This window comes from Cervus elaphus, chromosome 33 (genome assembly GCF_910594005.1).
Source record: "Cervus elaphus chromosome 33, mCerEla1.1, whole genome shotgun sequence".
In the NCBI taxonomy this organism is placed as follows: domain Eukaryota; kingdom Metazoa; phylum Chordata; class Mammalia; order Artiodactyla; family Cervidae; genus Cervus; species Cervus elaphus.
In genome coordinates this window covers 21,572,689-21,595,751 of record NC_057847.1, presented here as the reverse complement: position 1 = coordinate 21,595,751, position 23,063 = coordinate 21,572,689, and the positions used below count along the sequence as shown (strand labels likewise).

The 23,063-nt window shown below is 36.7% G+C and overlaps 1 protein-coding gene across 6 annotated transcripts in view; it reads right to left on the bottom strand.

The window, feature by feature from the left end:
- Window positions 1–23,063, bottom strand: part of CCDC141 (coiled-coil domain containing 141) — a 224,136-nt gene that overhangs the window by 5,671 nt on the left and 195,402 nt on the right. For 4 of the 6 annotated variants that reach the window (XM_043894545.1, XM_043894541.1, XM_043894542.1 and 1 more), the window contains 5 exons: window positions 19,637–19,777; window positions 18,709–18,897; window positions 17,133–17,316; window positions 13,064–13,176; window positions 7,534–7,650 (listed from right to left, as the gene is read on the bottom strand). In XM_043894545.1, coding sequence (XP_043750480.1) covers window positions 7,534–7,650; window positions 13,064–13,176; window positions 17,133–17,316; window positions 18,709–18,897; window positions 19,637–19,777 — 744 coding nt within the window. The remainder of the gene's footprint in view (window positions 1–7,533; window positions 7,651–13,063; window positions 13,177–17,132; window positions 17,317–18,708; window positions 18,898–19,636; window positions 19,778–23,063) is intronic. The other 2 variants (XM_043894543.1, XM_043894544.1) reach the window with 2 other exon arrangements.

The window sequence follows — 23,063 nt, the reverse complement described above, 5'->3', positions numbered from 1 at the left end:
TAAAAAAAGAATGAAATAATGCCATCTGCAACAACATGGATGGACTTAGAAATTTTGCCATACTAAGTGAAATAAATCAGAAAGAGAAAGACAGATACAATACAGTATCACTTGTATGTGGAATCTAAAATATGACACAAATGAACTTATCTTTGAAACAGAAAGAGACTCATAGACATGGCAACTTGTGGTTGCCATGGTAGGGGGAAGTTAGGGGAGAGATGGATTGGGAGGTTGGGTTTATCAGATGTAAGCTATTATATAGAGAACAAATAAACAATAAGGTACTACTGTATATAGGAAACTATATTCCCTATCCTATGATAAACCATAATGAAAATGATACATGTATATATATGTATAACCGAATCACTTTGTTGTGCAGCAGAAATTAACACAGCATTGTAAATCAACTATACTTCAATTAAAAAGTCACTAAATAAACACATATTGCATAGGGCATGCCCCTCCTTCTTTTGGTTTTCCTACCACAGCTTAGCTCTGTCTTTCTTTCCACCTCTTCCTGAAAGTGGAGTGCTTATTTTCCTTTTCACAGTGACTTTGATCCAAAAATAGTCTAAGAATCTCCTCTACACCATTCTGAGAGCCCCTGTTTGAATACTTTTTCCTGAAAGAGTACTTTCTTGGAAAATAATTTGATACTTTATTCATGTTAAGAATAACTTCATAGGATAGCAAGCACATTTGTTAATCTTAGGATCATGCAGAGGCAGGCAACTTCTCAATGACTTCTTTGGGCAGCCTATGCAACAGGCTGAGGAGAAAAATTTGGGTAAAACTCCAGACTAATCCCCCCACTTCATACTCCCCCTAGGAAGGAACTGACTTATGAAGCTGTGGGTTTGGAAGAAGAAAGTGAGCATGGTCAGCTCTGTCTCTCTGAGGCTCTCTCTTTTGGATCTGCCTTCCACCAAGTGGGTGCATCCACATTAGTTCTAAGGCATGAACACCTCTGTATGGGAAGCCTGTGTTGTTCAGCTGTGCACCCAAGTGACTGGGAAGCCAAGTCTGTCTCATCAGAGATGAAATTTTGGGAAACCCACTAGAAACGTCCCACCCCTGACTTCCAATCCAGCTTAACTGGTTACTAATTCCTGACTCAAGTGTCTCACTTTCAGATGCTGATAGACTCATGAAGGGAATCCAAGGAAATATACATATATATATTTATATTTATATATAAATATATTTATTTATTATATTATATATAATTATTTATATATTTATGAGTATATATATAATTATATTATATATAATTATTTATATATGTATATATATATATTTACTCCCTATAATTCCTGAAGTAGAAAAATACTTTCCATTAAAAATAACAATACCAGATAATTTCTACTGACAATAAGAGAGAGTTCTCTCAAATCTTTTTCTAGAAACCTTTCAAATTATTAATGTTATCCCCCAAATGTGCTTATTTCTTGGACTTATTTACTTTCCAGGTGGAAAGTAATGGGTAGAATCATCATCTCTTTGATCTATATGCTACATTTTTATGAAAGTGATTTTATTAGTTCTTCTTTTGTTTTTATAAGAATCACACAGGACTACTGATTTGCAATTTTGATTCTCAAAATTCTCCAAGCTAGGCTTCAACAGTACGTGAATTGAGAACTTCTTGTTCAAGTGGGATTTAGAAAAGGCAGAGAAACCAGAGATCAAGTTAACATCCACTGGATCACAGAAGATGCAAGAGAATTCCAGAAAAAAACATCTACTTCTGCTTCATTGACTATATGAAAGCTTTTGACTGTGTAGATCACAACAAACTGAGGAAAATTCTTAAAGAGATGGGACTACCAGACTACCTTACTTGTCTTCTGAAAAACCTGCATGCAGGTCAAGAAGCAACACTTAGAACTGGACATGGAACAGCGGACTGGTTCCAAACTGGGAAAGGAGTACATCAAGGCTGTATATTGTCACCCAGTTTATTTAACTTATATGTAGAGTACATCATGCAAAATGCCAGGCTGGATGAATCACAAGCTGGAATCAAGACTGCAGGGAGAAATATCAGTAACCTCAGATATGCAGATGACACCACCTTTATGGCAGAAAGTGAAGAGGAACTAAAGCACCTCTTGATGAAAGTGAAAGAGGAGAGTGAAAAACCTGGCTTAAAACTCAACATTAAAAAAACTAAGATCATGGCATCTGGTCACATCACTTCATGACAAATAGATGGGGAAACAATGACAACAGTGGGAGAGTTTATTTTCTGGGGCTCCAAAATCACTGCAGATGGTGACTGCAGCCATGAAATTAAAAGATGCTTGCTCCTTGGGAGAAAAGCTGTGACAAGCCTAGACAGCATATTAAAAAGCAGAGACATTACTTTGCCAACAATGGTCTGCATAGACAAAGCTATGGTTTTTCCAATAGTCATGTATGGATGTGGCAATTGGACCATAAAGATGGCTGAACACCAAAGAATTGATGCTTTTGAACTGTGGTGTTGGAGAAGACTTCTTGAGAGTTCCTTGGATTGCAAGGAGATCAAACCAGTCAATTCTAAAGGAAATCAGTCCTGAATATTCATTGGAAGGACTGATGTTGAAGCTTAAGCTCCAATACTTTGGCCACCTGATGCAAAGAACTAACTCACTGGATAAGACCCTGATACTGGGAAAGATTGAAGGCAGGAGGAGATCAGTTCTGGGTGTTCATTGGAGAGACTGATGTTGGAGCTGAAACTCCAATACTTTGGCCACCTGATGCAAAGAGCTGACTCATTTGAAAAGACTCTGATGCTGGGAAAGATTGAGGGCAGGAGGAGAAGGGGACGACAGAGGATGAGATGGTTGGATGGCATCACCAACACAATGGACATGGGTTTGGGTGGACTCCGGGAGTTGGTGATAGACAGGGAGGCCTGGTGTACTGCGGTTCATGGGGTCACAAAGAGTCAGACACGACTGAGCGACTGAACTGAACTGAAGGCAGGAGGAGAAGGGGACAACAGAGGATGAGATGGTTGGATGGCATCACCGATGCAATGGATGTGAGTTTGAGCAAGATCTGGGGGTTGGTGATAGACAGGGAAGCCTGGTATGCTGCAGTCCATGGGGTTACAAAGAGTTGGACATGACTGAGTGACTGAACTTAACTGAACTATTGATAAAAGTGTTGAACACTGCAAAGTTTAGTACAAAGCCAGCTGTCTCCCCAGGGCAAGGCAAACTGTCTTCCAGGTTGATACTGATAAAATACTTAACACTCTTGGACACAGCTGTAACCTGACTGAATGGCTGTTCAGTTCATATTTCTCCACTTACCTTAAGAGAGTTATTGTGAATGTGTTAATCAAATGACTTCCTGAAATCCCAATAAATTTTATCTGTGGCACAAACCTAGAATTTTCTGTTAAATAATCATCTCAGAAAGCAAAATAAAGTGAGTTTAACACAAGTTTTTTTTGCATAAATCATGTTAGCTTTTGGCACTTCTGTCTTTATTCTCAAATGGAAATAAGCTTTCAGTTTTTAAGTCATTATGCAATTTTATAAAAATCCATTTTAGAATTCAATAAGCTATTGTTTCCTGCATCTACTAGTTTTCCTTTATAAGAATGGTTTTCAAACATTCACATATACCAACTATTTTTAACATTTCTCAATCATAAAGCCATGTTTTGCCATTAGTAGTAAAGAAAAGTGAAAGTGTAGTCACTCAGTTGTGTCCAACTCTTCGCAATTCCATGGACTCTAGCACACCAGGCTCCTCTGTCAATGGAGTTCTCCAGGCAAGAATACTGAAGTGGGTTGCCATTCCCTTTTTGCAGGGGATCTTCCCAACCCAGGGATCAAACCTGAGTTTCTGGCATTGTGGGCAAATTCTTTACTAGCTAAGCCACCAGGGACCCACTGCCATTAGTAGAAAGAGGTAGATAAATCCATGTATCTCAGCACAGACAGGGTATATTTGCATTAATCTGATGAGCTCTGGCAAAGTGGCTGGGAAACTGATTTACTGCATCAAAACATAGCTCATTCTCAATTTTGTCTTTGTTGATTCCTTTTTTTCTCATCTTCTAAATATATGAATGATTGTGATCTTGACTTTAAGTTCTCTAATTTTCTCTCTATACTCTTCCCTTCAAAGATCTCACCACACTTTCATACATAATGATCAATGAACTTTTACTTAATCCTCAATCTATAGCCTCATATATTATCTCTGTCAGGATTTCTGAACTTCTTTAATTTTCACTGATGGATATTATCACTTGACTTTATAATCACTACCATGTGGCAACCCACTCCAGTACTCTTGCCTGGAAAATCCCATGGACAGGGGAGCCTGGTAGGCTATAGTCCATGGGGTCGCAAAGAGTTGGACACGACTGAACAACTTCACTTCACTTCTTCACTTCACCATGTGGGCAAACAAAGTGAGCATCTTGGAAGAGAGAATATAGGGATATACTATATCCATTTAACTACATGTATAGCACCAATTGTCCAAGTCCGTAGGGTGGGGAGCCTTCTAGGTGGGAAATTTAAGCGATCACCACAAGACTTTATCTTCCCAAATATCTCCACAATAGATAACCTTCTCTTGGGACAAATCAGATTTAAGGTAAGTAGGAAGTGGATAAAGAAAGATTTTGAACACAGGGCTTGGGCTATGAAAGGCATTTCTGGGAAAGGCCTTTGGAAGGGGATTTGGGCAGTCAGGGGGCAACTTGATACCTTTGAGAATTTGGGGAGGACAGATAAGAGAGAACAGAAAGGCGGTGAAGAACACTTTAGTCCTTTCCATTTTTTTGCCAAAGCAAATGTCTGAAGAACATCTTACTCCTCCAACCAGGTGATCAGGATCAGTGGAGGAAGGCCCAGGGGCTGTCCTCAGTCACTTTGATAAAAGCATTCCCCTGAATTTTGTGCTGTGAAAGTACTTCCATGCTACTCCTTCATTAATCATTGTGTAACAGATGAATGGCAAGAGGGAAAAAATTTGGCATGCGAATCTACAGTATCATTACATAATAACTTAGTTATATTTGTATGCAGCAGTTTCTTAGAACTCCCTTTCCGTCTTATGAAAAAAAGCTACATGGCTGAAATTCAGGAGAACTGGGCTGCCAGCCAACCCAGTTCTGATACTACTTTCTGTGATTTCTGGAGGGCAAAATACTTCATCTCTTCTGGCCTCAGTTTCCTCAACTGTAAAATGAGATTCGATCAGATAATTGTTAAATTCCTTCTAGTACTAGAATTCTGTAACTGTAAATGCAAGTCTTAAATAGCTCTGTGATTTTAGGCAAGGCTCTTATACTCTGTGCCTCTGCCTAACCTTAGGGGTTTTCAGATATTCCTGTGGATTTAGCTTCAGTGCTCACCTTAGGGAATAAAACACCACCACTGATCTGTTAGCAGTACAACGGGCACTGTATTTACTGAATGGCCCAATTTCACCAGCTGCATTGTTGGAGTCAGAAAAATGAGAAGCGCTTTACTATCTCCAGGAAAAAAAATCCTGTGATGAATACATTCTTGCAATAGTTTGGTGGAATTGTTCTTTCTGACTCAAATAATGTTTTGGAGAAAAATAACATTGTGTAAGGGTATTAGAATTGAATCCAGTGACTTCCAGATATGTTTTTTATTTGGTGCTTCTGGTTATCTTCCCACATGGCATTTTAGGAACTCATTACATTGGACTTATAATGCAAATGATAGAGACAATAAGAGGGTAAATATGACTGAACTGTTTAACAGAGAAATTTACTGCCACCCTTTCACTTTGCCAGTTGTGCCAGAAGGCATATGTGAAATAAGGTCAATGAGATCTTGACAGTTGTAATCATGGATTTTCACTTTTATCCTAAATGCTGATGATCTATCATGTCTTTTAATTTATATTAAAGTAAAAGTGATTTCTCAATGAAAATAAATCTTGCTTTATTTAAAAGGAACCTGTTCCTTTGATTTCTTACTAAGAAAAGCAAGAAAAGGCATTTTTACTAAGTATAAATGAGTGTGTTTCGGTAGCAATAGCTTTTGTTTCTAATTTTAGTAGATATATGTTGTTGACCATGTAGAATCTAAAAAAAAAATCATATGATGTTGAATTTAGTATCTCTTGAAACTTAGTTAAGAAAATGTGATGCATTTAATGTTATTCTTTATTATTTCGACTAGTTGGTCTCAATCAAAGTTGATTTCCCCCCCGTGGGGACCTTGATAACTTCTATAGACAATTTTTGGCTGTCACAAGTGGTTGGAGAGTGGGTACTGCTGGCTTCTAGTCCACAGGGGCCAGAGGTGCTCCTAAACACCCTACAATGCACCTGGACAGCTCCCACAACAAAGGATTCTTAGGGTCAAAGTGTCAATAGTACTGAGGTTGAGAAAACCTGATTTAGACAATCAGAGTAACCAAAGATCATTTGATACAAGACTGAGGTCCAGCTAAGGTTTGGCAGCTGTCCTTTGCCTCAGAGATGAGCCAGGGTTTAAATGCTACAAGGCCATCCCACACAAAAACATGTTAATTTACTTAATATGGTACTTGCTGCCTGGTGGTTGTATAATTGCATGAGACCTTGACATAGATTTAACCTGCATAAAAGGACCTATAAGGAAGTTCTAAATACCATATTTAATTTAAGAAAAGATGTCTTTCTCCATGAGATGATGGCAATAAGTGGGGAGATTTTTTAGACTCTCGTGCCACAAAAGGTATATTTTATTTTATTTGGGAGCAGTTGAGAATAACGTTGACTCTGCTTGTCCCATCAGTTCCTTGGGAGAGAGACAAACACTGGCAGCAAACTTGGCAATGCATAAAATCAAGAGCTAATTATAGTCCAGGAGCTATGAATAGATAGTGAACAACTTATACTGAAAATCCATAATGATGCAATTTAAATAATGCTTCTGAAATGTATTTGCATTTTGTGAGTATTTGCAGTTTTTGCTACATGCTTAATTTATATGCCTGCATAGATTTTAAAATAATTTAACATTTCTATAAATACTTTAGTGTTTATCTTTCAGTTGCATTCTATGTTTTAGTACATATTCCTAGAAATATCATGTTAGATGTAGATTCTATGGGAACCAGATACAATCTAATTTCATGTATTAAGGTTTTCCAATGGGTAGTGTAAAACAACAAAATCATAGCTTGGTGGTATGATAAAGAGGGAGAAGTAAAATTTGAAGTTGGGATTGAAAGGTCAACAAGAAAGGCAGTTAAACATGGGAGAAACAAAAGTTTGGGGCAATAGTGTGGTGTCTGACTGACTGTCCCAATGCCACTGTGAATTGCTATGGTTCCAGTATTCAATGGGAGAGACTCTGAGGTCAAAGCACCCGTGATAGAAGAAAGACTAAGTAATGAGTAGAAAAGAAGGGAAAAGGACATTCACTGCATCCACACTGGACGATTCAGAAAGATAATAAGGCTTCAATTCATTTTTTTTCCAATGCACAATGATGCTAACCTCAAAACTAAAGCAATAAGTATCTGAGGATACATGGATTTCTTTACCTTATTCCTTCCATCATTGAATATTGTCTGCTTATTTCTTGCTGGTTCTTTTAGTAGGTCAACGCAATCATCATGGAAGTCTTCCAAATTCAGATTCAACTTTAAAACATCTCCCTGCTGTACAAAGTGAAGATTAGTGAGAGCCTGGGCCAGTAAAGTTGGCAGTCATTCAGCAAATGTATCCAACAAAAGGCTGGCGTACTCCCATGAAATGATTTATACAGTTATTTCCAGGTCTCATTCCTCTTTGATAAAAGTTCACTGCCAATAAAAATTGGCTGTTCAAAGGTCCAGCAGGAAGAAAGTTCTTGCTATAATAGGGGAATACCAGATATCTTACCTGCCTCCTGAGAAACCTGTATGCAGGTCAAGAAGCAACAGTTAGAACTGGACATGGAACAATAGACTGGTTCCAAATTGGGAAAGGAGTATGTCAAGGCTGTATATTGTCACCCTGTTTATTTAACTTATATGCAGAGTACATCATGAGGAATATCTGGCTGGATGAATCACAGCTGGAATCAAGATGGCCAGGAGAAATATCAACAACCTCAGATATGCAGATGATACCACCTTTATGGCAGAAAGTGAAGAGGAACTAAAGAGCCTCTTGATGAAAGTGAAAGGGGAGAGTGAAAAAGTTGGCTTAAAACTCAACATTCATAAAACTACGATCATGGCATCCGCTCCCATCACTTCATGGCAAATAGATGGGGAAACAATGGAAACAGTGACAGACATTATTTTCTTGGACTTCAGAATCACGGTGGACAGTGACTACAGCCATGATATTAAAAGACACTTGCTCCTTGGAAGAAAAGCTATTACCAACCTAGACAGCATATTAAAAAGCAGAGACATCATTTTGCCGACAAAGGTCCATATAGTCAAAGCTACGATTTTTCCAGTAGTCATGTATGGATGTAAGAGTTGGACTATAAAGAAGGCTGAGCACCAAAAAATTGATGCTTTTGAACTGTGGTGCTGGAGAAGACCCCTGATGGTCCCTTGAACTACAAGGAGATGAAACCAGTAAATCTTAAAAGAAATCAACCCTGAACATTCATTGGAAGGACTGATGCTGAAGCTGAAGCACCAATACTTTGGCCACCTGATGTGAAGAGCCGATTCACTGGAAAAGACCCTGATGCTGGGAGAGATTGAGGGCAAGAGGAGAAGGGGTGGCAGAGGATGAGATGGTTGGATGGCATCACTGACTCAATGGACATGAGTCTGAGCAAACTCCAGGAGATAGTGAAGGACAGGGAATCCTGGTGTGCTGTAGTTCACAGAGTTAAAAAGAGAGGGATGTGGCTTAGCTACTGAACAAGAATATGGCAACAGAAGCTACTCTATACCACCTGGAACATGGGCATTAGATAGGCCTTAAAGAAACAGGCATACTTCTCAAAGTGTACATGTTATATCAACTCAAAGGATTTGGGCAGACATTTACTGGGGAGATTCAGCTCTTACCTCCAACTCTAAAACTTACACCGGTTTATGTTATTTGATAAATTACTCTGCTTTAGTATATACTCTATACCTAATTCCAAAGTGGAATGCAAATTAGTACAACCACTATGGAGAGCAGTATGGAGGATTCTTAAAAAACTAAAAATAGAAATATCAATTGATCCAGCAATCCCACTCCTGGGCATATAACCAAAGAAAACCATAATTCAAAAAGATACATGCACCCCAACATTAATTACAGAACTATTTACAGTAGCCAAGACATGGAAGCAACCTAAATGGCCCCTGACAAGTGAATGGATAAATAAGATGTGGTACATATATGCAGTGGAATGTTAGCCACAAAAAGAATGAAATAATGCCATTCGCAGCAACATGGATGGACCTAGAGATTATCGTACTAAGTGAAGTAAACCAGACAAAGACAAATATCATATGATATCATTTATATTGGAATGTGAAAAAAAATTATACAAATGAACTTATTTACAAAACAGAAAGAGGTTTACAAACATGCAAAGCACATGTATGGTTACCGAAGGAGAAAGGGTAGTGGGGGCTATAGATTAGAAGGTTGGGATTAGCATATATACATTACTATACATAAAATCAATAGCTAACAAGGACCTGCCATATAGCACAGGGAACTATACTCAATATTTTGTAACAACCTATAAGGAAAAAGGAATACATATGTGTGTGTGTGTATGTGTGTGTATCTGAATCACTGTGCCACCTGAAAATAACATGATATTGTAAATCAACTATATTTTAATAAAAAATATAATAAAGTGACAGTTGTGGAAGGAGTATTAGATTTTGAATTATAACTAAGGTTCTACTCCAGATCCACCACTAAGTGTGAGTCCTCAAATAAAGCATTTTTACCCTCTCTGATTTTTAAAACAAAGAAAGCAACATCTACCTTATTACCATCACAAGGTTATTTGGAAAACACTGAGGTAATATTTATGAAAATCCTCTGTAAATATCAAAATTCTACACAAAGAGAAAGGATTATTATCACTATTTTAACCTTGACAGGGATTTCCAGGCCTGATTTTTTAATGAACTCCTGCAAAAGAGAGCCATAGAGTCATCCTTAAAAACAAAACCCAGACATTTATGCTCTCATAGAAACATCTGTAAAGTGTTAGCATCCTTTGACAGGGTTTTGTTTAGGCTCTAACTCCTAAGGGCAATGCTGATGCCTGTTTCTCTTGCCATAGAGGCCCTTCCTCATTTCTATATCCACCCAAATCAAACTTTTTTGAGCTACTGATTTTTTTTTTTCTGTACCAATCCTTTGGGTGTTTACTATAAATGCCAAAACCTTTTTGGAAAACCTGTTTTAGGCAAAACATATTGTTAAATGTTGTGTGGGATGCTGAACTGAACAGGGTTTCCTCATGTATAATCTAGGAGAGTGGCTGGATGATCACAGTAGATATATGTGATGATTATGGTAGGAAGGAACACTGGTGCTACAGCGGATCAGAGAGGGAGTGACACAGCTAAGAAAGGAATTGTGGAGGAGGTGATATTTGCGTTTGGCCTTGAGCGAACCATTTAGATAAGAGAGATGGAAGGTCGTGTATGTGTGAAGTACAGTAGTCTGCCTTTATGTGTAGAAGATACATTCCAAGACCCACAGCAGATGCCTGAAACTGCAGAAAATACTATGTATATGTTACTACATTTTTTTCCAGTACATACATATCCATGATAAAGTTTAATTTACAAATCAGGTAGGGTATGTGATTAATAACAATGATAATAAAATATAACAAGTATAGCAATATATTATAATAAAAGTTATGTGAATATGGTCTCTCATAATTTAAAACATAAAAAATATTTACTTTTGGAGTTTTTCATTTAATATTTTCTGATTGAGGTTGACTTCAGGTACCCAAAACTGAGGAAAGCAGAACTGTGGATATGAGGGGCGACTGTAAAATTTAGAAGCAGACCTGGCAGTGTGGGGCAGGAGGTCAGAACCAACCATGAGTGGAGAAGCACAATGGTTTGGAAAGACAATCAATTCCACAACACTGGAAATCCTTGAGTCTGACCTTCATTTGGTAAGCAAAGAAGAGTCTGTAGGGAGGTGTTTTGAATTTAAAAATGACACAAGCAGTATCATCTAGCAGGAGTCAATAAGTAGGAGGCTCCTGACTAGCAAAAGAGAATCCAATGGAAAGTTGGGAATGAGAAAGAGAGGGTACCATTCTGACTCCCGGGGGTGTGGGAGGAAGGGGGAAAGTGGAAGGAGGCAGAGAGTGGAAACAGCTTTCAGGAAGAATAGCATGAAGCAGAAAAGCTGGAAAGGGGTATCTCTTTAAGAGAGCATATTTTTTTTTTAAATTTATTTTTTTTATTTATTTATTTTTTTTGGTCATACATTGATATGAATCAGCCATAGATTTATACGTATTCCCCATCAGTGGAGCTCACTTGGAGATGTGCAACATAAATGGGAGAGATGCTGCAGATGGCAGCAAGAGTGGAAAAGAGCAATGATATTTTGGGCTGCGTTTCAAAAGTCAGGAGAAGGGACACATCCTCAGGGGTTGGGGTAAAGGTGAGGAGGAAATGAAAAATGTTGAAAAAGATAGTATAAAATGTAAGGGGCATTCATACGTTACTGGTGGCATTATAATTGCAAAACATTTATGGAAAGCAAAGAATTTTTGTGTAGGTAATAATACAAAAGAAAGAAAAAAGTTTCATATACGAAGATGTTCACTGTAGTATTTTTTGTTGTTGTTGTTCACAGGATGAATTTCTTTCTTTTTATTATTATTTTTTTTTCATTTATTTTTATTAGTTGGAGGCTAATTACTTCACAACATTGCAGTGGGTTTTGTCATACATTGACATGAATCAGCCATGGAGTATAGTATTATTTAAAATGGTAAAAATGGGAAAATGTAGATTCTCAACCAAAGGGAGAAAAAACAATTTGATTGGATGCCCACTGAATTAAAAGCTTAGCAAACTATTTTGAAGAGAATGTTACTCAAATATCTGACATGGAAATTCATACAGAAAAAATACTTGCTGAAAATAAATATAAGTCTGTTCTAAACTGCAAGAGCACCATTGTGTCTCCATACCAACAGAAATCACAGCAATAATCATGGGTGTCTTCACATTCAGTGCTCAGGGCTATCCTGTGATTAGTTTCCTCTGTTTCCTGCATTTTATGGATCAGGAAATGGAGACTCAGGGTCATTAAGAAATATACCCTTAATACATTAAATCCCCATTCACAAATACAATAATTTGGAGAGTTGGTATTCCTAGGCGGCTGTGTTTTACCCTAGAGTCTGTACTCTTAATTACCTTACCACTGTTTCAATCCTAGATAACTCGTTCTTTCATTCAGTTATGAAAAGAACACTAATGAAATCAGTTTGGAAATGACAAAGACAAAAAATACATATGTGTGTATGTACATACCTATGTACATAGGTATGTACGCATGTATATACATATATTTCTCTATTTTAACTGGATTTTACCTAGACAAATCATAAACATATTTATTTTTACCATCAATTTTATTATTCCATGAAAGATGCTAATGATTAATATTTCCACAAAGCTAAATGTTCAATGACTATAATACCCGAAGATTAGTTTTATTTTCTCTGGGGCCACAATTTGGAAGAGAATAAAATAACTTATGTTCATTATTTATGAATGAAAACATAAGGATACTGACTGAGCAACTGAACCACAATAATATAGACTTTGATTTTAATGGCACACATTTATCCATTAGGATATGATCCATGAAAATGTAAACAAGACACCTTAATTGTGCTTAACCTTCATTCTCAGCAACATTTTTCTCTACAGTGATGGGAAAGAAACAGAATTAACTATTAAAAACAACCAAGTAATTATGTTAGAAAGTTGTGAAACAAATGTGCACATAATGTCTCTTGAGAATTTGCATTAGAACATCTTTGCACTAGAAGACACTTGGTCCACACATTTTAATTTTTATCTTTTAAACATACATATTCTGGTAAGAAGAAATTACCTTCAGCTTTTCTTCAAGCTCTGTGAGAAAGCTACATAATTCAGTGATAGATTCAAGAACTTCTTTGTGTTTGGCCACTATTTTCTCAGCATATTTCTGCCCTTCTTCAAAACCTGGGGATAAGAAGGATTAAAATCATTTTTAAAGGTCAAATACTTAGCAGAAAAAAATTCCAGCCATTAATTTATCCCAGTGTCTGACACTGGGCCTATAGATAGTAAGCACTTACTAAATATTTGTTGAATAGACAAAAGCATCATTGGAAAAACCAAGTATTCTAGAAAAATGGTTACATTTGCTGTACCGTGTCCCTCTTATGTAACCTAAATAGTGTTGTTATATTAATATTCATAAAGCTCCACTCTAACCTCTTTTTTCCTTTTCAAAACATTCAGTTGTTCTTCACTACCTAGAAAGTATACAGTCAAGGCCCTCTGTGATATAGTTTCGACCTGCCTCTCTCAAAAATATATCTCCCTAATTCCCTCACATATTTAATATCTGACCAAACTAAACTAGCAACTTTTCTCTCAAAATCCCCACAACCACTGACTATGGGAATACCCATACCCCTGTTTCTGTTGGGACAAATCCTACTCACTCTTCAAGGTATACCTCCAATGTCAAGATCTTTGTGGAAATATTCTTCATCTTTCCCAACTGGATTTTCCTCTCCCTATTGGAGTAATAATACAAGTATCTATTGTGTAGTGAGTGCATCTTATTTGTCTGTGGCTAGGTACTTTTGGAGAAGGAAATGGCAACCCACTCCAGTATTCTTGCCTGGAGAATCCCACGGACGAAGGAGCCTGGTAGGCTACCGTCCATGGGGTCGCAAAGAGTCGGACACGACTGAGCGACTAACACAACACACACAGGTACTTTATATGCATTAGTTAACAAAATCTTCCTCTAGAAGGTTCTACTGCACTGTCCAAATGAGGAATCCCAGCCTCAGAAGAGACTCTTCAGGTGACCCAGACAATAATTGAAAGAGCAGAGATTTAAACTTAGACTACTGGACTCCACAGCTCAGACTAAAAAATATTATACATTGTTATGGACTGAACTGTGTCCCACCTAAAATTCATATATTGAAAACTCAACCTCCAGTATCTCAGAATGTAAGATTATTTGGAGATGAGGTCTTTAAAGGGAGATTAAGTTTAAAAAGGGGCCACTAGGGTGGGGTGCCAATTCATTATGATTGGTGTCCTTAAGAGAAGATCAGAGAACCTGGGTTGCTTGTGCACAGAGGGATGCCTATATGAAGAGGGAGCAAGAGAAGAGAAGCCTTAGTAAAAGCCAACTCATTGAGCCCCTTGATCTTAGGCTTCCAGCCTCTAGAGAGGAAATTAATTTTTGTGATTTAAGCTACCCAATATATGGTATTCTGTTATGGCAGTTTTAGAAAACACGCATTTTAGACCTTTCTCACTGCATTTACCATATTGTGACTTCTAGGCATAGACTGTAGATTCCTGAATGATGGAAATAGGTTGTATAGGTCTTTATATCAATCACAGCTCCATAATATCACCTAATGGCAGAAAGTGAAGAGAAACTAGAGAACCTCTTGATAAAGGTGAAAGAGGAGAGTGAAAAAGCTGGCTTAAAACTCAACATTCAAAAAACTAAGATCATGGCATCCGGTCACATTGCTTCATGGTAAATTGATGGGGAAAAATGGAAACAGTGGCAAACTTTATTTTCTTGAGCTCCAAAATCACTGCAGACAGTGACTGCAGCCTTGAAATTAAAAGACACTTGCTCCTTAGAAGAAAAGCTGTGACAAACTTAGGCAGCATATCAAAAAGCAGAGACATCACTTTGCTGACAAGGTTTGTATAGTCAAAGCTATGGTTTTTTCAATAGTCGTACGGATATGAGAGTTGGACCATAAAGAAGGCTGAGCATTAAAGAAGTGAAGCTTTTGAACTGTGGTGCTGGAGAAGACTCTTGAGAGCCCATTGGACAGAAAGGAGATAAAACCAGTCAATCCTAAATGAAATCAACCCTGAATATTTATTGGAAGGACTGTTGCTGAAGCTGAAGCTCCAGTACTTTGGCTACCTGATGCGAAGAACCAACTCACTGGAAAAGACCCTGATGCTGAGAAAGACTGAGGGTAGGAGGAGAAGTGGGTGACAGAGGATGAGATGGTTGGATGGCATCACTGACTCAATAGACATGAGTCTGAGGAAACTCAAGGAGATAGTGAATGACAGGGAAGCTTGGTGTGCCACAGTCCACACGGTTGCAAAGAGTCAGACATCGCTTAGCGACTGAACAAAGTACATAATAGGTACTCAAAAAAAATTTTGAGATAAATTTATTTGTATTAAATTCTAGGTTCAATAACAATGCAGGATGATATACTATTCCTAAAGTATCTTACCTGATGCAAATTCTAAAAATGCATAGCTTCCAAACTGAACAGATGAAAACTCAATGCTGTTCATTTATTGATTCAGTGATTCATTTAGTCATCAAATAATTGTTAAGCACTTAGTATGTACCATGAAGCAGTGAATTAACAAGCAAAATCCCTTTTCTCAAGGAGCTTATACTCCAGTAACGAGAGCCAGACAACCATATATAACCATCTAATATGTCAGTTGGTGATAAGGTCAGGAATACAAACAAGGCGGAAAGTGGGATTTTGTAAGACAGGAGGATAATCACAACTTCTATAGGATCTTTGTGCTGAACTTCAATAGGCACTTAAACCTAGTGATAAAATATATTTCTCTTACCCTCAAGGAGCTTATGCTCAGTTGAGAAGACTGACAAATGAAAAGGTAATTATGCTACAGTGTAAAAAATATAATTACTGAAGAAAACATAAACCGCTTCATGGGAGTGGAGTGCCTCCAAAATTTTTTAGTACACTTATACAGCAGGAATGAAACATAACATTAGTTTTCTTTAATTTTTCAATTCATATTTTATTGTTTTTATGTATTTACCATTTCATTTGGAAAATCATTAATAATTCATTCTCATTAATTTAGTATTAGCTAATGCAATAGATGGGTGTTCGAGAAAATTTTTATGGCTATCCATGGAGAGTGAGTGTTTCAGGTAACAAGAGAGACCATCCATCTGGCAGCAGCTCTGGGCGGCCAAATGAAGCACTGTTGCTCCATCTTTTGGGGCCAGGTTTGCCCTGTCACTAGGAATTACTCTTGTTAATTACCTTGTAGTTAACAGTGTCAAGGAATTCATGAAATTATTCTTCTTGCACCCTCAAGGACTGTCACCCTCAAATGGGCATTTTAAATGGGGGCCTTTTTCACATGGAAAGGCTTTTCAGACCAACAGTCATGGAGAAGAGGAAAGCACAATCCGTGAAATGATGATTTGAATTCTCCCATTTATTCCACAAGGCTTCCCAGGTGGCTCAATGGTAAAGAATCTGCCTGCAATGCAGGAGACACCAGAGACATGGGTTTGATCCCTGCATCGGGAAGATACCCTGCAGGAGGAAATGGCGACCCACTCCAGTATTTTCGCCTGGAGAATCCCATGGGCAGAGGAGCCTGGTGGGCTACAGTTCATAGGTTTGCAAAGAGTCAGACACGACTGAGCACACACGTACTATTTATCTTCAAATGAAAGGAAGATGAGGGGAAGACCTTTCAGCTCTTACTTATATCCACAAACCTTAATCCTCATAGAAACATGAGGGCTGTAGACCTCAGTCTTAGCTTTCTACCTATTTCAAGGATATGGGAGTTGTGTATGGTTTTGAGGACTCACTCTAATAGAAATTAGCTTTCATTTTTGCCTACATAAGCTGAGTACTATTCTGGTTTTAATGGGGAAGAAAGGGAAGAGAGAAGGAGGGCTTACAAATGGTCATTAAAAATCCACATGCTTTCATCTCCTGCAGCCAGGAGTTCCTTCCTCTATTCCCTATTATTCACTTTTGCTCTTATCTTGAACCTTTTCCCAGGATAGGCTGGCATAGTGAGAACCCTGAGGGCTTGCCACGCTCTGCTGTCTGCTAGGTTCACTAGAAACATGTTCAGTGGTGAATCAATGGGTATCTTAAAAGAGACGTCACCATATAAGCGCTGAGCGAGGTCACTGATCTCTTGAATCCTTTCTTCTTGCTGAGGCACTGCGGGTGTGATAAACTTTTTGAACTGCTGGTGGAGGATCTCCACTGCTGCCTTGGTCTTGCATTCTGCGGAATACTTTCCCACTCTTACAACTGTGGCACTTGCATCTTCATACCAAAAGTGACACTAAATAAAAATGGGAGAAAGCACAGAGTAAAGAGACACCATCCTCCCAAATTTCTTCATTTTGCCCACTGAAGTAATTAATGTGAACTCTTTTTAAGTCCTAAGAAAGGAAATATCACAACATGATCATATACTTTTGCACTTGGAAATTAGTATATGTGCTGCCGAAGAGAGCACTGCACTTGGAAATTAGTCAGATAAGAAAGTAGAAGTATGGAAATCAATTTGGTTTTTCTGCTTTCTTAGATTTGCCTGAAGTATAATTCCTAAGAGAAAAGTTGCAGACTTACAAGAACAGGCATTCTAAAAAAAGCATTTGGCACTAAAAAGAATGCAAATATCAGCTAAACATAAGAAAAAGCTGAAACACACAAAATCCAGCCTATTTAATTGAAATCATTAACAATATATGGATAAAGTTTTGCCCAAATAACACTCCAACAAATAAATTCTTTTAGGAATAAGATTTAGTCTGTAGATGAAGGAAATATCATTTGAAGAATAGCATTTGACCTTTTCTTGATAGAAAATAGTCATATTTTCAAAGCATAGTGGAGAATTGAGACAGTTTCTCACTAAAAATAAATAACTGTGATGAAAGAAATGTGTCTGACCAAGGCCAGAAACACTTATGCTGAGTGAGAAATAGAAACACATGACTCTGTTAGGAGTTGGCTTTAAATAAGTGCCATAGAAGTACAGCAAACCTATACATCAGATATGGAAGAATGATCATTTCAATCCTCCTAATGTGGTGTTAAATCTAAAGCTCTATTATTGCATTAGTGGGAAAGAGAGAGGTTTTGTAACTTAGAATTATGGGCTACAAAAAATGCTCAGGAACTTCAAGTGTAGAGTTTCTTTACTATGAAGTGTGCAAATAATGACTTTAACTTGCCAATTTCATATAATTTATGTATACTTTGCCATTTATCCTCTTGATAAAAATGAAATAATACCAATAAGAATTTTTATACCTGAAAAATCCAATTATCAACTGTCTTTCTAAACATTCTCAAATTCTGTGAAATAAGTCATTATTGATTATTTTAGCGGATATCCAACAGTGAATATAATTAACTTCATGATGATTAAACATCTTGAGTTGACGAGGTTATGGAGAAATGAGAATTTCTCCCATGTTTCTGGTAAGAAGAGTTAAATTAGTAAAATCTTACCAAAGAGCAATTGGACAATACAATCAAAACCATGTAACATGTATCCCTTTGGTACAGCAGTTCTGCATTAGGAAATTATCCTAAGGATATAATCATGAAAAGGAGCATGATGCATGAATTTAATGACAATAATAGCTAATGCAGTGTTGTTCTAAGCAACAGAGAAGTTAAAAAAAATTACAATACAGATAACATGACAACAAGAAGAGAATACCTCTTCTATCAACTCCTGGAGATGCTCAGTCAGGTCCAAATTCTTCCTGTAATCTGTTACAACTTTGTCAAATTCATCCACATGCTTCTGCAAATCCCTCATGGCTTCCAAAAGGATATTCTCTTTATTATTTGGATAATTTAAGAAAGAAGTTTTATTCTCAACTTTTTCCATTTTCCTTTTCAAAGCCTGGGCAAAAAAAAAACTTTTTTAATGACAATCAGTTTTTATTTACTCAGCTAGTTAGTAATTAAATATTGGGAAAACTTTGAAAAACTTTTATAGCTTCCTTCACTTAATATGTTAAAATAATAATTATTAAAACACATTTTGGAAAGAATAGGTTTCCTTTCAGATAGTTTATTGATTCAGAATTCAGCAATAATAGAGAAAATTTACTCTACAGCAGGATCTATTCAATAGTTTGAGAATGCTATGATTTTTTAAAAAAGACAAAGACCATAAAATCAAATATTTTATTGCACTCAGCTCACTGTCTCCTGAGAAAGCAATCAAATTAGCCAGCATAAGCAATAATCAGGAAAGGTATTAGGGCCTGCAGGAGCAGTGGAAGAAGCTCCTGATATAGGTGAGTGCAAGGAAAGAAAAAGGGGTGTATAAGAGGTGTGTGTGTGTGTGTGTGTGTGTGTGTGTATATAGTGGGGAGAATGGGAGCAATGAGGCTGGATAGGTTTGACAGAGATCATTCTGGAGATGCTTCAAGAGATAAATCAATAAATTATGTATTTTACATGAAGCACCCAATTGTTATAAAAACTAAAAACTATCTTTTCAGTTCTAATGGTATAAAAAAGCCTAAAAGTTAGGCATTTAGAATTGAAATGCAAAATAATTTTGCAATAATCATAGCATAATTATAGCATTATAATCATAGCATATCACACACATACAAGTATATTCTCATTACCTGTAGTTTTTCAGCATACATATCCACTTGTTGAATTTGATATTTGAGAGCTTTTAGATTTCGAGCTTTTTCATTTTTCTTAGTGTAATTAAACTTCAAATTGTTGAATTTCTTTTTTATTTCTTTGAATGATTCTTTGAGCTACAGTTCAATAAAAAGAAACCAGTGATTTCCTTAAAATGAGAACACTGATATTCATTTGCAATAAATCAAGATATCTATACTTCAAAATCTTTATAATCTTTGAAATGTATCCAGAGTGATTTTCAATAGAAAGCAAGTCTGCTAAGTGAATATATAATGTGAATTTAAACATATTCTCCAAGTATGCTGCTGCTGCTGCTAAGTCACTTCATTCGTGTCTGACTCTGTGTGACCCCATAGATGGCAGCCCACCAGGCTCCCCCATCCCTGGGATTCTCCAGGCAAGAACACTGGAGTGGGTTGCCATTTCCTTCTCCAATGCATGAAAGTGAAAAGTGAAAGTGAAGTTGCTTAGTCGTGTTCAACTCTTCCCAATCCCATGGACTGCAGCCTACCAGGCTCCTCTGTCCATGGGATTTTCCAGGCAAGAGTACTGGAGTGGGTTGCCATTGCCTTCTCCGGGTATGGGTAATTATAAATTGTTCTTAGTATTTTTTGACTTGTAATTTATAATTAGGATTACAGTTATAGAACATCCTTTGGCCTTCAAACAAGAACAATTTTGTGATAGATTTTTAACAACTCTAATTTTCTTATTTGTATTTATTTGACATTATTTTACAACTCATTCTATTCTCTCTGTGCTAATATTTGTCTCAGATCCTTCCATATTCCACTGCTCTTACAGTTATCATGATAAACTTATTAAGTCTCCCAGGAGCAGTTCATGTTGCAGAGGTCAATGGCGTGTTAACATTTAGCCCAATGAGGACATTCAGTTCAGTTCAGTTCAGTCACTCAGTCATGTCCGACTCTTTGCGACCCCATGAATCGCATTAATGAGGTAGAAAAGGAGACCCAGTATGAGAGTCAGTAGGAAAAGGGCTGTATTTGTTCAAATCCAATTAAAAATTATTTTTCACAGACAGTTCCCAGAAGGGATTTACTTCTTAGATATAAATGATTTAGATATAAATCATTAACTTCAAGAGGGCCTCAAAAATGGGATGTAGAGTGACAGTTGTTGCCCATGGTGGCTATGCTAACTTGTGCATAAACAGAGTATGTGGCTGTACACTGAAAACAGGGCATAGATGATGACTTTCTTAAAAACAAACAGTTCCGCTTTATCAGTGAAGCAAAATTCTAAGCAGTCCAGTTCAATTAACCACACGGCTTTCTGTGCCCTTCTCCAGATTCAAGAAGGATAAACATATTGACAGGCAGCTCACTCTATGTCAGCAAAGAGAAGTACAGAGAAAATATAAAGCATCTCAGATTATATGGGAGCATTTAACAGCCAAGAATGAACAATGTCATGGTTGATAAATTTGAGCTATGACAAGAAGTCAGGAAAACATTAAAATTCTTTTCAATGACAGCAAGTAAATTATTTGGGAGGGAATAAAGGTTGTGCACATGCTGGATTTTAGGCTTAAAATGCAGAAAAACTATCTGCTCGAGAAAAATGCTCATTTTCTCAATTCTTATTTCAAATTCTGCATATTATACAGACAAAACTCTGATCTTTAACACTTTCTGAAAACAACAATCAATAAAGCCCTAATTGTATACATGGAAATTATTATATTGATTCAATTTTTGCATTTGCTATACCTATACTTCTATACTATACCTATACTACACTGTATACTGTGTTGTTTATATGACAAGTGAAATTGTTGAGCATTAGCTTTAAATTACAAGCACAGAGACCACATAAAATATTCCAGTTGATAAATTAGTAATATTATAGAGAAGTGGAAAGAATTATAACTCCAAAATTTGAAAATTATTCCTCTATTAGAATTCAGAAAAAATATTTAAAAGATAACATTCAGCTGCTATGTTTACAAAATAAACAATTCATATTAAAATTTTTTGACAGTGGATGTGTTAAAATGTGTGTGTTTGATATTAGTGGGAAAGCACAAATGAGGACAATTTTATGAGGTTAAGATATGAAGAGATAGTAGTACAACAATGTGAATGCCCTAAAATCACTTATATGTACTCCTAAAATGGTTAAGATGGTAAACTTTATGTTGTGTCATTCAGTACAGTTAAAAATACAATTTTTATTTTTAATAACAATAAATAAAGTAAAAATGAAAGGAAAAATATGTACAGTCACTAACATGTATACAATACATGTATACACTAACATTTATTGGAAAACAAAGTTTTATATTCTTTTTTACTCCTTACTGTACCATAACATATATTATAGACTTCAGTCTGGACAAAAGAAGAGGGACTCTGTCATCAACCTGATAACCACTGAGTTATGCCCACTTGTTTAAATGGGAAAAAAATCAACATCTATTTGAAAACTACATGATAAATGAAGAAAGGCTGAGCCTTAACCTTTTAATTCTAAGTGATGACATTTAAAGTCTACTTTGGATTAAGAAATTTGAGGCTGATAAATGATAAGTGCAATTTTATTTCTGTTTGCCTCAGAATGTATGCACTTTCACTGAAGATGATTTATAAGGCCAAAGAATGTTCATGGTGCTGTGGGTATGTGAGATGGGATCATTTCAGACATATGACCTCCTTTGACAAACTTATTGGCACTTTTCTCTTTTGGTCCCACTGGAAATCCACTTAAATCCTGAACCTTTCCCAGCTCAAATTCAAGACTATTGCAGATACAAGTTGAAGGCAGCAAGCATGAAATACCTTCAGCAACCAGATTTTCAAAAAAAAATCTAGCCATGTCTAATTTTCTTACCTGTGCATTCTAATATGAAAACTTCCCATCTAATACCCATATAACTTGTTTATATGTATTTTTTTTTAAAAAACTGAGTGCCATGGTTGCTCAGCTATGGTATCATTGTTCATGCATGCAGCTGTTTTAAACTTTAGTTAGCTCATCAACAATTGGGAATGGTGGAGATGGCCAAGACAACTGCTCAACCAGAGCACAGAAAGAAGGAAAAACACCCAAAGTTTGGGGCAAGGAAAAGTTTACCCTATTCAAAATCTTTAAATGTTATTATAATTTGTATTGTTAAAATTTCTGAAAGTCTTAAGAAAATCAGGGGAAGGATACTTTTTAAAATGCACAGTGTGATTTTCCTATCTTTCCACTTGTCCAGCTCCTCCAGAGTTGCTGTGGAACATAGCTGTAATTAGAAAAAAAAATCATTAAGACTTAAAACTGCAGTTCTTTTGAAACTAACATAATGAGCATCTTCACCAAATTTCCCAGGGAGCAGTAAACCGCTCTCAGGGTTAGACATAAACAAAACTTCTTAGGGAAGAAGCAAAAGGG